Consider the following 13,548-nt stretch of genomic DNA (forward strand, 5'->3'; position numbering starts at 1 on the left):
GAACAGGAAAAGTATATTTAATTTTCTATTAAATTTCCAACCAGAATACATTTTCCCAAAACAGAAGTTAAAGCTTTTACATTACTGACAAGAATTTCATAATGATCAACACCAGATTTTCTCAGGAGAAAGCAGGTGAAGTGTTGGTTATACTCCCTCTCTGCTCTCCTGGCAAATCCAATCTTTTTTCAAGGTGAAGTATTATCAGACTCTGTGAATCTCAAAGCAACGTTCTAGTTCTTCCTTACTCCTGGGTATTTTGTTTATTTTTAAATTCCAAAGTAGTAATAAGAAAAGTATTTTATAGCAAATTCCTAAAGCCTATTCTAAAAAAACGTTGTTAGAGATCCCCTTTATAAGACCACTTTAATTTAAGCAGCAGCAAATTTGTTAGAATGGAAGTCTGAAAGTATTTGTATGACCTGATACTACAGCTTTAAAAAAAGCAACTCATTTCATTGATATGTCAAACTGCTTATAACTTTCCTCACTCTCCTTCCAACTAACCTGAACAACAGGGTAAGCAGCCTCATTCAACTCTAAGTTTCTGTTTTAATCAATATGAAAAGTTTTATGAAATTGTCACAAATACCCACCACATACCATTTGTAAGAGTTAGTGCCTCAAGCTTAGCCTAAAAATCTTTCCCATAGAGAAACTGATGGAATTTATTAAGATAATTAAGGTTCCTAACCACAGATTTTAGGTGAGAGGTCCAATCAAACCCAGCCTGTGCCATATTACTGATAATGTCTAGTTTCATTCTACTTTTTTGTCAAGAATATAAGTACTGACTCTTTACTCTAATGAGCTCAAAGTTTAGCTTTGCCTGGCTGAAGCTGTAGATTCTGAAGTTTCATTGCCATGCCCATGTTCCCAGAAATCTTCAATTTGCCTTGAAAGAATGCCTAAAAAAGAAAGATTATATGAAATGCAATACAACATATTAGCCCAAATTCAACAGAAATGTATTTCCTGACATAGAAAGTAGAATAGTGAACTGAAGAAGTTATAAGCTTATTGTATTTTTGTGATATCTAAAGAGAATGAACTTCATATTGCCTGTTTCTTGGATCCATCGTAATGATGGATCTGCATACAAAGCAGGGCAGATTACCCAACATTTTGGTAGTGACAGTTCATAGAATAAAAGTTTACTATTTTAATTGAAGACAGAAAAGCAATAGTGTACAGAAGATGCCAGAACTGATTCCTTACTCGAATCCATCCCAGCCATTACTGGTTCTGTTACTGATGAATTCAGCTTTACAAGTCTAGTTTGTGAAGCAGACATGCTAAAAATTTGGGTTTTTTCCTCCGGACCTTGTAAAAAGATGAACTGCATGCCCTCAAATATCCAAACTGTAGATGTAAAATTGCAATTGCTCCTGAACTTCCTACACGTACGTTACAGTATTTCTATAATGTGTTTTACCTTCAAATTTCTCGTAGACACAGTTTAGGTTGTGAAAATTCTTACTTACCCTGCGATTAACAGACCAAAAACTTAAAAAGAACGTTACCCAGAGCATTTCAAATTTAGAAGTATGGAACAGCAACTGAAAATTAACTTAAACATCCGGTTTACTTATACACTATGGCTACTTTTGACATTCAGAGGAATAAAAAACTCAAACATAGTCATTCAGTGGATGCTTGCCACTGTTTCTATTTTTCAGCATCAAGATTACTCCTTACGCTAATGCCAGCTGTGTGTGTAAAGCCTGCCAAACAAAGGGCCAACATTCCCCCTTTTCTTAAGTTATGCTGCAAACAGTAGTTTCCCCCTCTTCTCTGCAAACCAAGCACTATTATATCCCCTTCTGGACTACCTACAGGATTGTCTGAGAGAATATGTACCTGTTCATACTCACACGTACCTCATCATACTCTTAAGAGTAGATATTGTCTGTCTTGATTAATCTTAGTTTAGCCAATTTGTTCAGAGAAAGTAATTTTTCAGATCAGCCATGGCAGTTTTGGAGGAGGGGTTTTATTTAAATGATTTCAACTTAAACACACTCACAACAAAAACGTCAGTCCTCTTATCTCATCTTAGCTATACTTACTGTCTGAGGATTCATTTTGCCAGTCATAAGCGCTAACAGATCAGCGTCAGCCATCGTAATTGTACAATCTGCCTTCTTATCTGTAAGACAGAGTCGACCATGAAGATTCAAACTGAGAGATGAAACAACAACAGAAGCTGCAACTCCATGAAAAATCTGTTGATACTACAGGTTAGCAAAATGGTACCTGAAGTACATACAGCAAGAGATCACCCAATAGCCAAGAGGCATCTGTGCCACCTTGTAGCACAAACTATCCCAACACTGAAGAAAGACGGACCTTTCTGAAAGGTGCTAAATGAATTAATTCCTTCAAGAAATAATAATCTACTTTTAATCAGAGAGAATGTTAATTGCAGCACTGGCAATCGTCTTAAGTTTTATCAAGCTTAAGTTTGCTAGTATTAGGATCGACTCAAATAAATGTGGTTCCCTCTGTGACACTCTGAAGATACTCATCACTGAAATTTCAAGCATTTCCTGCCCTCTCCTTCAACGGGAAAAACATGTGCATTCTAAAAGCACTCAATTGAATTAATTCAAACCCAGAAGTTTTTAGGATCTTCTTACTAGAAGCAAGCTGAAACATTATTTTAATGAACTCTGATAGAAACACCGATATATATACCAAAGGGCTAAATACCGCACACATCTTTTCCTACACCCATCTTATTATTAAACTTAACTCTTTGATAAAATGTTGTCCATACAACAGAAAACAGTGTTTTTCTTTTTTGTAATAACTTAGATCAATGAATTACAAATCAAATCCCCTGTCATGATTTTAATTAAAAGCTTTACGATGCAGGTTCGTGGATATATGGGATCCTGCGGACAGACTGCTGCTTTGGCTTTTTATTTACATAGGATGTATAACTTCAGATACAAGGCAGACATCTTCACGGTAAGGGTACAAACCCTTTGTTTCCAATACTTTTATGGGGCTCACCACCAGCACCCAGCCTGCATCTTTTTTACGTCTGCCTTTTTTAAAGTGGAACTTGAAGTTTACACCAGCTGGTACAGTATTGAAATCAGTCAAATTTTATTGCTTAACTAGCTGCAAAGAAGAACTAACCTGACGAGATAGACCAGCTTAACACCCACCACTGCCTCCAACAACACAACTGAAGAAACAGCTACATGTCTGGCCCAAATTTTAAGAGGCGAGAACAACAAAACCCCTGAGGTTTGAAAATCATTATTTATTTATTTTTAATTCTGATTCCTGTAAAAGTCATATGACAGATTTGCCTGGAGCCTCCAAGAAAACACACAATTATCTATACAGAACTAAGAGTAGAAGACATGTAATTCCTGGTCTGAAACATTATGGATTAAGTGTCAGTAGTAAGAAAAGTTTAGAATGATGGTAGCCCTACACCACTTTTAGTCAAGGTCACTACAGCTTAAACAGAATGTGAATTTATATTCTTTGCATTAGTTGTACGCGTTTTCTGCGGTGACAAAACAAAACAGCACTGACCTGAATTAACTGCCACAGAGCCTTTACCATTTTTCACATCTACTACCCAAGTTGCTTCTTTCCCACCAGGACCATCTTTTATTTTGAAGGCAAAGACTCCACCAATTTTCTTGACAAATTGTTCTCCTTCCTGTAATGACCACGTAATGCACAAATTAATCATTTACTTCAAAATAATTTAGGAATAGTTTGAATTAAACAGAAAATAAATTAAAAACCTTTACCCTTTCTACTAACATAGAAATATCTATTTCCCTCTACAAGGCTTCACTTAAACCATTAAAAAACCCCAAATAAAAAACCCCACGAACACAAACTATGACTATTTATATTAAAATCTATCAACTAAGAAAAATGACCACTGTCCTAACAGCCTTGGCTTGATGTAATATGACAAAAAGAATTTTCTTCTTCTAATCACATTTACCAAGCAACAAACATCAAACACAAACTTAAAAGTTTCTTGTGTTGCTCAGTGAGCTCCTCACATACAATCTAAGCTTGCCTTTACTGAAATACCCTTATGCAGGTAGGAACTGTCTGGAAAAAAAAAATTAAAATCATGACACAGTACAGAAAGAAAGTGAAATTCAAAGCTGTAACATTTGTTTCAACAAGCAGTACTGAGGAAGTGATTGATGCTACTATATTCCCATTAGGTTTCACACACATTTTGTCCGAAATTAAAATCCTGTTGTAGATAAAAGTAGTCAAATACCTCTTGGAGCTTCTTTTCAATTTCTTTGAAGACCAAATGTGACTTAAATCCATCAACAGCTGCGCTGAGAGGCACAGCCGCAAGACGGCCGGTGCTGAAATGAAAAACCCGTTCATTTACATATCTTTAATCACATTTTCAGTATCTTCAAATTATCATGAATAGGCCTAACACCAGTGAGAACTGCCACACTGAAACACTTTTAGCAGTATAGAGCAGCTTATGATACCAAAGTGAAGCTTACTCTTTGATGGGCTTGGTAACCTGAATGACAATCACTTGAAGTAGCCAGATGTTTTTGCACGTACAGACAGGACACTAATTTTATTATGAAAGTAAATAATTAATCTTGTTAAGATATATCAGCAAACACTTCTGTCACACCTTGTGTGAAGAGATCTCTACATGCACCATCTCAGAGAAATACCACTGGGTTGGGTTTTTTTGGCAAAACAAATCCCCTTTTCACTCCCAATTCATGTGGGTCTCTTAACTGTCACCAGAAGTACTAAGCATTTTTCCTGATTCTCTGGAGCAGTCACCCTGCCTGGCCCAACCACAGTACAAAACCCAGTTCTTAAATTTCTGCAGAGGCACCTGGAGCCAAAGTACGTATAGAGGTGTCCAAAGAAATGGCAATTCAAACAGGAGAAAAAACAAGTTTACCATTATTACTATTGCTTTGCAGCACAGTTCAAAACTATGGTCAGGTTTGATGTTGTTAAAAGTGACAGAATCACTTAAAAAACATTGCTAGAAGTTATTTGTGTGGTACTAACTATCCTATAGATGTATGCTAGAGTAGCAATAGTAGGGACTGTCTCATCTGAAGACGACATATCAATTTTGCTAATAAAGCAACGCTGTACGAACAGGATGTACAATTTTAAGGTGTCAAAAAAACCAGCAGAACTGTTTCAAAGACTAATCCAAGATGGATCAATGTACAATGATGTACATTCTTGGCAGCTATTATTAAAGCCAAAGCCACTTATTACAGGCTAGATCTGAATCCAATAATTAAGTCTACATGTATTGCTGTAGGAAAAATGGTATGAAGTATCTTCATAAACGTGAAATACACCACCTTTCCCTTAATTACACAATACACAACATCAATTACATAAGCAGCGTCTGAACAGAAACGCTGTTTCATTCCAAAGTCTGATATAAATTAGCGTAACACCTTGTGTCAGGTATCTCCCACTCAAAAAGCCTTTGCGAGAGCTAAAGATTTTTAAGCTTCTCTAATGTAAGACAAAACTAGTATTGCTAAGATTTCTCTATTTTGAGATGTACCTAAGAAAGAAATTAAAAAATTCTCAGTATCAATGAAGGTGAAGTGAGCTGCAGTAAATTAGACTTAATTTCTCCAGAAGTGTTATCTACACATGCAAAAGTTTTTTCTTGATAGGAAGACACTACTTCTAGCAGAACCTCAAGGTTAAGGGTATAAAAATAGCAAGAGATTCCCTGTTCCATAAAATTACAGTGTTTTGAGAGACAAAGCTCAGAGCAATGGAAAACAGTATATTCCCTATAACAGTCTTTTTGCCTCTAATTTAAAAACTGTGTACCAACACCAACTGCCAAGTTTTGGGAGCATGTTTGAAGAGAATCCATGAGAAAACCCGATTTTTCTTGTATCACACATTTTCTCATATGTTCTAGCCTCATACACATTACAGAAGTGTTAACAGTTATCACTTCTGACACCATACTTCAAAAAGTTACTCCTGCAGCCCTTCAAATTTCAATTGCTTCTCTCATTACTTCTTCTACAGATTATACTGTCACCTCCCTGGAATTGTACAAGTCTAGCTACATCAGATATCAGGAATATTAGCCAGGAGAGGAACATTTCTTTCTGGAGGTCCAATACATGATAAATTTTACTGTTCACAGGTTTTTAGAGCAAATAGAAAGTACTGGCATCGAACTTTAAAACCAAAACCATAATACCCACAAAGAGTAGCTCAATCTTTCTAATCAAAGTTGAGAATGAAAACATAAAGGCAACTGTGTATTAAAGGTCTCTCCTGAAATTCTGGTATATTTATAAATTGTAAGTGTTTTCTCTCAGTTTCCATCCTTAGCATAGAACAGTAGCAGATTCTGAGACACCTTCGTAGCACTGTTCTCTCCGAAAATATGCTACAATTGCGAGCGCAAATTCTTTAGCCAGGACTGGACCAGTAACATGCCTGAATGCTAATGACTACTTGGAATACCACATGTAACAGGCAGCTGAAAGCACTTCTTCATGAAACCAAACTAGTAACAATGTTAGCAGTGAAAGCAGTAGGCATCTCTGTTCCCATGAGTGTCTTGCTTTTTTGGCAAGACCCTATTTTCAATTAGTTCCTTTTAGCATGGCCTGTTTTATTCTTGTGGTTTTTTGTTTTGTTGGCTATTTTTGTACAAACATTAGACTTTTCCTTACAGGAAACCATGCAAACTATTTTTATGGGCCAGTTCGCTCTTTTCAATAATTTACAACTCACAGTGCATACTGTTTATCAGAAATAAGGTGCCATGTAAGTTACAATCTCTGTATACACCTGCAGGGCTATAAGTACACAACAGTTGCAACTACTGAGCAAGCTTTAGTTTACAGTGAAATTTCTTCTTTACACAGAGGAAAATTATAATTCTAAAAATAGAAATTTTGAAACACAAAGATATGGGAGCACAGTCAACACAAAGTGAGCTTAGTTTACACCACCACTGAACCACAGCAAACATTTCCAATGACAGTATAACCAAGCACCATACACGGATACTGAACACACACTTTCATTCAGCAGGGCATTTTCTTGCACTACATTTATAGAGTTAAGAGCCTGAAAGGTGACTATTTATTACTGTAAGGTCTTCCAGTACTGGCAGTACTATTCTCCTCCTCAGGAAGTCAGGTACAGGCAGAGGGCAGACCCTCAGCTGCCTCACCACTGCTTCTCCCAGGGCCTTACGCAGCGGAACAGGACCCTCCCGCCTGGCTCAAGCGCTGCGGGCAGGCACAGCGCCGCGGGGCTCTCACCTGGCGGCTCCGGGGAAGCCCATGCCGTACAGGGTCACCACCACGGCCCCGCCGATGCCCAGGTTATGCTGCAGCGCGACCTTTGCCCCGGGGACCTGTCTCCTCCCGGCCAGGCCGCGCAGCTGCCAGCAGAGTTCGGCGCACTGCGCCAGGCCTGAGAAATCGAGCACAGAGCTTAGCTGGGTGAACGAAGCAAGGCACGTACCACAGGTGTATTCCATCAGCTTCCTGCCCTAACAAGATATTAAGCGAACACATGCAACAGGATTTGAGAAAAGTTAATTCTTGACAGCTCAGATCCTAGAAATATATTTTCTCAGGAGGCCCAGAATGAAGAAGAGTCCCTTTCTGTCCCAGCTGTGATTTTCAGGTGCCATTTCCCCTGGTCTCCCCCATGCCATCTGTGGTCCACTTCCACCTCCACCGCACACGCACTTCTCCCCTCTGTCACGCACAGACCTCCATTCCTTCATCTCCCTTCCCCTAGACAACCCTGTAGGCCCCTGGGCAAGGCAGAAGAGGAACCTGCATTTTATGCGCCAAATTTTACACCTTGCCAACCAAAACGTTACAAAGAGGACGAGTAAGATGTTCTGTAATTGAAGTCATAGATGAGAGTTACCAGGTTTCACTTACATTCCTCTCAGCCTCAGGGAGAGAACGTGTACCGTAGTACAACCTGCCCTGGAACAGTTTGGAAATTTAAGACGACTTGTATGACCCCTGATTATCATATAGCTAGCCCTCAGACTGTTCTATAGGGAAATTAAGCCAATAGTCCATAGACATTGTCATTTTCTGCATTTTAATGACTCTCCCCCCTATCCATAGCAACAGAGAGAGGCAGGAACTCCAGCAATTGCCTCTACATTTATCACTGTGTAACTGATGAAAATGTAAACACAAACCTAGGAATTTAACACTCTCATCCTGTTAGGTACTCACAGCCTCATTTACCTGGAATGTTTTTCTTCTGATACTCCCCCCCCGCCCCGCAACTGCAACTTATCTAGCTGTTACAGCTGGTCAGATTAAGGTCTGTTGTTTTACTAGTTTCCTCTTTCTTAGTTTTCTGACAATTTCTCCTTTCCAAACAAGGAAGATGAATTATCTTCACAAATCCAAACACATTTTATCCAAGAGCCATCTCATTTGGAAACAAGTATAGCGGTTTAAAGAAAACAAAAAACAAAACAACAAAAAAAGGAAAACCTATGTTGCTGGGAAACGGTGACTAACTGAGCTTCTGTTGTAAACATCAGATAAATATTTTGACATCCAAGGCTTAACAGAAATAGCTTTTATTACAGCTAACAAGGAACAGTACAGGCTATTCAGATGCAGTAAAAATCTCCAAAATCTGAACTCTGGAGGATGACAACATACGAAAACAGTAATTCCAACTAGACTCAGCAGAAGTTGTACTATTGAGCACTTATTTAGAAAAAAGTTAAGCTGTTTTGCAGGTTGCTTTCTAACAACAACAGGGGGAAAAAAGCACCATAAAATTAAGTAAGTGCAAAAATGATTAAAATCACACTCCAAGCCTTTTGGTTTGAGCAGTCCTACAGTCAACCTGCCCTAATGCTTGCGTTAGAAGTGAGAATCAACTCCAGAGCTTCCTTCTAGTTTTATGAAGCCTTCATGTTTTGTGCAGACAAATAGAAGTGGGAGGTATCTGCCCGCTCAAGAGCTGTATCTCCTGTCTAACTGGCATGACAAAATGAAGTTGGTTTGCATACCTGTAGCACCAAGTGGGTGTCCCTTTGAAATCAAGCCACCACTAGGATTAATAACCCATTTTCCTCCATAAGTATTGTCTCCTCTGTCAATCAGGTCACATGCTTTTCCTATAAAACAATATTTATAAAAGAAAAATGTTTAATTTTTAAGTGATTTTTCAATTCTGCTGTCATTACTGGAGATGCTGCATGTCAGTCAAAACCTAGGAAATACTACAGCACAGATTTTACAAAGAGCAGACTGAAATTAGCCCAGCTACATTAATAAGACTTGCTCCTATGACTGGAGAATGTGTAATGTGGAAAAGAATTAGAAAGGGTAATGTTGATGCAAAAGCTTTTTAAAATTAGCTGTTGAACTGTTTTGTTGACGTACAGTAATACAATCAATATAATGAAGCTTTCAATGTTTTATTAATGAAACTGCAGTGATAACTGTGTTTTTTGTAAAAGAGGGGTTAGTCATAATTTATGACCCCCAGGACATGGATGTCCTGGTGAACATCAAGTTGAACATGAACCCTTGCCACAAAGAAGGCTAATGGCACCCTGGGCTCCATGAAGACATTGAGATAGTAAATAAAAGTACTCATAAGACTAATACTTAGAATTGCTTAGCTTTCCAGACTATTAGTTCCCATGCCTTCAGCAGCCAGTTCTCCCTTTTAACCCGTTCCTTATTCCTTTGTTCCTCTACCAGCTTCTTCAGCCTATGTTATTAATGCTGAAGCCTAAAAAATATCTGCCATGTTTCCTGTATTTCTAACTTACTTCTGCCATTAAACAACAATACCAGGTTAGTCCACATCTAAATCCACAACGTGGATTTCACCATTTCACTAATCGCTATGTCTAATTTGTCCACAGTTCCAAGATAAGTTTGACATACTATTAAGGTCAGACTGACTGAAAGGTGGTGACAATTGTACTATTAAATTGCCATACACAAGGCTTATTAGTCAAAAAGGCAATTACCGTCAGGATTTTTCAGTGTCTTTGATTAAAGGAATGAAGTTAAAACTTAATGTACCTATAGTTAAATAATGTCAAACGTACTATTTTTATTGCAGATACCATAAAAACACAGTAAAGACAACAGTAAAAAGCAAGCATTCATAACCAAATATTTGAGACCTACAAACACAAAAAAAATCTTCCCGAGTTTCTATGAAATGCTTGTCTCAGTGAGAAAGCTTAGCCTGGACACAATACACCATCTAGTGATAGAATGCAATATTTCCTCAAAATTAGTTAAAAATAAATTAGAGAAAGATTACATCAGGTTATTATTTATGCAAAGCAAAAATACATTTAGAGTTTAAATATACCAAATACTGAAGTAGTAGTTTGATGCATTATTTGCTTGATTTTAAACAAAAACCTCTGCAGTAAAAAGTTTTAGTGGTTTGACTTACATACAGAGAACTGAACCCCACAGCCATTTAACCTGTTGTAAATCCACTCACTTCAATGAAACTGAACTAATCTGGATAGATTGTGCACTGTTACACAGCTGATTTCAGAAGCACGTTCACAACTTGCCAACAACTCTATTTTCAAAGGCAAAGATGTTTCAAGATCTTTAAAAAGTCACATCAAAGATAAGCAACTTGTTAATGTCCTCTATAAGAAATTCTTGTCCAATTTTTATCTTCTTAAAGAGTAATACAAAGATGGAGGGGAATCTTGGGGTAGCAAATATACAGCCCTGGAAGAGGGGCATAACACTGAGAATGATCATGAGAATCCTTAATTTCCTTGCTCTGCTTGCTTACAAGAGCCATCCCTGCACAAGCTAGCTGTCTGATTTCACATAGCTCTCCACCACTTTGTCTTGTATATTTTTTCAGAAATCACAGTAACACGCTCCTTTATTAAACTAATTCTAGAGTTTGCAGGCCTTCCTTATGCTACTACAGTGGTAACTTGCTTTTCCCTCTTATGAGGTTAGCCAATAAGACTTTCAAATATACATCTGTCCAGCAGTCAACTGAAAGTTCTAATTATATGAACAGATAAAAAGATATTTTTAATGCTTTCCATTTCAATAAAACAATAATCTTTATTGATGCTATTACCTTCTGGACAGAGTCCCAGAGCTTCATAGGTAATGAACTCATTAACTGAGAAACAGTCATGAAGTTCAATCACATCAACATCTGCAGGTTTTAGGCCTGCTTTTTCAAAACATTTTTCTGCAGCTTTTTTAGTCATATCATAGCCAACCTGCAACAAGAAGTTGTATGTTAAAATATCATTAAAGAAACATAGCTAGCAATTTCATTTCTACACTTAATTTTAAATGTGCTGTATAGTCCTGTATATATCCTGTAAGTGAAAGTAACCTATACGAGGTGGCATTCTAATTTATTTTAAGGCATCACATACCACAGAGTTTAGTATTCATACAGTATGAACTGTACAGAAACAAATAATACATTCTACGTCTCATTGCTGGCATGTGGATTCTTTTCTGAGGAATTTCCTCTATTTTCTCAACCTTGTTCACAAGTCAAACTGCTCCTTTCCATGACTCACGACCAAAAGCCTTGAAACAAATCCTAAAGCTGTCTTGCTACCTTTTTCTATCTGACTAGAACTGTACTTGAAACCCAAACAGAACATGACTGCAGTAGAAACTACTGGGTATTCAATTGGTTTGACTTACATCCAATTATTTTAGTCAATTTGCAGTGGGATCCAAATTTTGCAGTTCAGGTCTTTTCCTTCATTCTAGTTAAGCACCGTAATCATGACCACACCCAAGAGGTTATTTCAGCTTCAGTATTACACAGACATAAATAAAATTGCTTTAAGTTTCACTAATCTTATAAACAGGAAAATTAAAGAAGTGTTTTTTCTTGCCGTTCAAATTGCTTAAAAAGTAGCCTTTAAATAATTTGGTAAAAACTAGGTTATTAATAACCTGTTTATAAATTTCTTTCCATTATTCCACAACCATACTCTTCATTTACTCCACCTGCCCAAATTAAATTACTTTTGCATGCACCACAAAGTATAACTTGTTTGCTTACTGACATGTCTACAGTATTATTAGGACTTGCAGGTACTAAAAAAAAAAAAAAATCCTGAGGAGTATCAGGGAATGCAGAATTGTAAACCTACCATCTTTATACAACTGTTTTCTTCAAATGTGCTTGGATAATCAGTAGCCATCACCTGGGCTAGAATTTCCACAGCTTTGGGCTGCAACTTGTACCTTTTCACAAACTCCTCACTAGCCAAAATTGCAGCTGCAGCACCATTTGATGTTGGACTGATTGAAAGAAAAATAATGTCATCATTCTGAACTAGTAATGTCAATCTTCCATAGAATTATCTTTTAATACAAACCAGAAACCCAAAAGGACAAATAAAAGCCACTTTCTTTGGCTGATGCCACTGAAACTGTAAATTCCAGAGTTTGCTGGACACTTTCAATAATATTTGTAACAGACACTTGAAAAGCATGCTACAAAAATAGAAACGTATCATTAAGGTTTTTCAGTCTGGGGGGTGGGATGGAAGCTTCTACTTAACAACAAGCCCTTCAGGAGTGTCTAAGAAAGGCTGAAGAGAAGAGTTAACACTTAACAGCAACGGATGCACACTGGTAGAAGATGCAGAGTGACATGACAGCCCCACAGTACAAAACATATTTCAGCTTGCTGTATTATACAGTGAACAAATACCTAGATGGCATTTGGTCAAGAAAGATATTTCACGTTTCTTTTCTTTGTAAGAACTTTTACTTAAGTTAATCTGTCAATTTTAATTTAGATGCAAACAGACTTATTTAAATAGATGTCCTACCACATTTGTCTTAACATCAAAATGCTAAGTCCTCTCCTTACCAACACTGTAAGATAGTCAAGTAATCGAAAATTTTGCGAGAATGCAGAACTTCATCTAATGTGTACTCCTGCTGGAACTGGGAATACCTAAGAAAACATATAGATGTCATCTTAGTTTTAGCACAGCCCTTAGCAACAGACATACTAATATCACACTATTAGGCAGCTATATGAGCTGTTTTTACAAAGTATAAGGCACTGGATATAAAATTTATGCTGGGTGTAATTCTCATTCCATAATAAAGAAAGTACTCTGCAAAGTATTTCTAAAACTATTACTCAGTTTTGCATGATTATTTTTTTTTAAACAGCAATATATGTTCAATATAGAGGTAGAGTACATTACTCACGGGTTTTTAGTTGAATGGCTATGATTCTTCCATGCAATTTTTGCAAAGTACTCTGGATTTGTCCCTGGAAGGGGAAAGCAAGTACTTTGTTTACTAAAGAGTGCTAACACAGCATTTTAAATATTGTATCATAAGAATTTGACCTTTACAAGAGATGTGTTATCAAGGCTTTCCTTAGAACTGAACTTGGGTCCAGATGTTAGATAAAGACTACTAAACATGGTCGAGTTTTAGCTAACAGAACATCCTACTTGGATACTTAACACTTACTATGATAAAAATACTGAAA

The 13,548-nt window shown here is 37.2% G+C and overlaps 1 protein-coding gene across 1 annotated transcript in view; it reads right to left on the bottom strand.

The window, feature by feature from the left end:
* Positions 1-13,548, bottom strand: part of SCP2 (sterol carrier protein 2) — a 21,543-nt gene continuing 7,995 nt past the window's right edge. Inside the window, exons 7-16 of the mRNA XM_056356691.1 lie at positions 13,260-13,323; positions 12,910-12,996; positions 12,182-12,332; positions 11,134-11,281; positions 9,056-9,163; positions 7,314-7,467; positions 4,274-4,367; positions 3,556-3,685; positions 2,070-2,149; positions 1-908 (exon numbers count right to left, since the gene is read on the bottom strand). Coding sequence (XP_056212666.1) covers positions 813-908; positions 2,070-2,149; positions 3,556-3,685; positions 4,274-4,367; positions 7,314-7,467; positions 9,056-9,163; positions 11,134-11,281; positions 12,182-12,332; positions 12,910-12,996; positions 13,260-13,323 — 1,112 coding nt within the window. The 3' untranslated portion in view covers positions 1-812. The remainder of the gene's footprint in view (positions 909-2,069; positions 2,150-3,555; positions 3,686-4,273; positions 4,368-7,313; positions 7,468-9,055; positions 9,164-11,133; positions 11,282-12,181; positions 12,333-12,909; positions 12,997-13,259; positions 13,324-13,548) is intronic.

This window comes from Falco biarmicus, chromosome 11, assembly GCF_023638135.1.
Source record: "Falco biarmicus isolate bFalBia1 chromosome 11, bFalBia1.pri, whole genome shotgun sequence".
Lineage (NCBI taxonomy): Eukaryota > Metazoa > Chordata > Aves > Falconiformes > Falconidae > Falco > Falco biarmicus.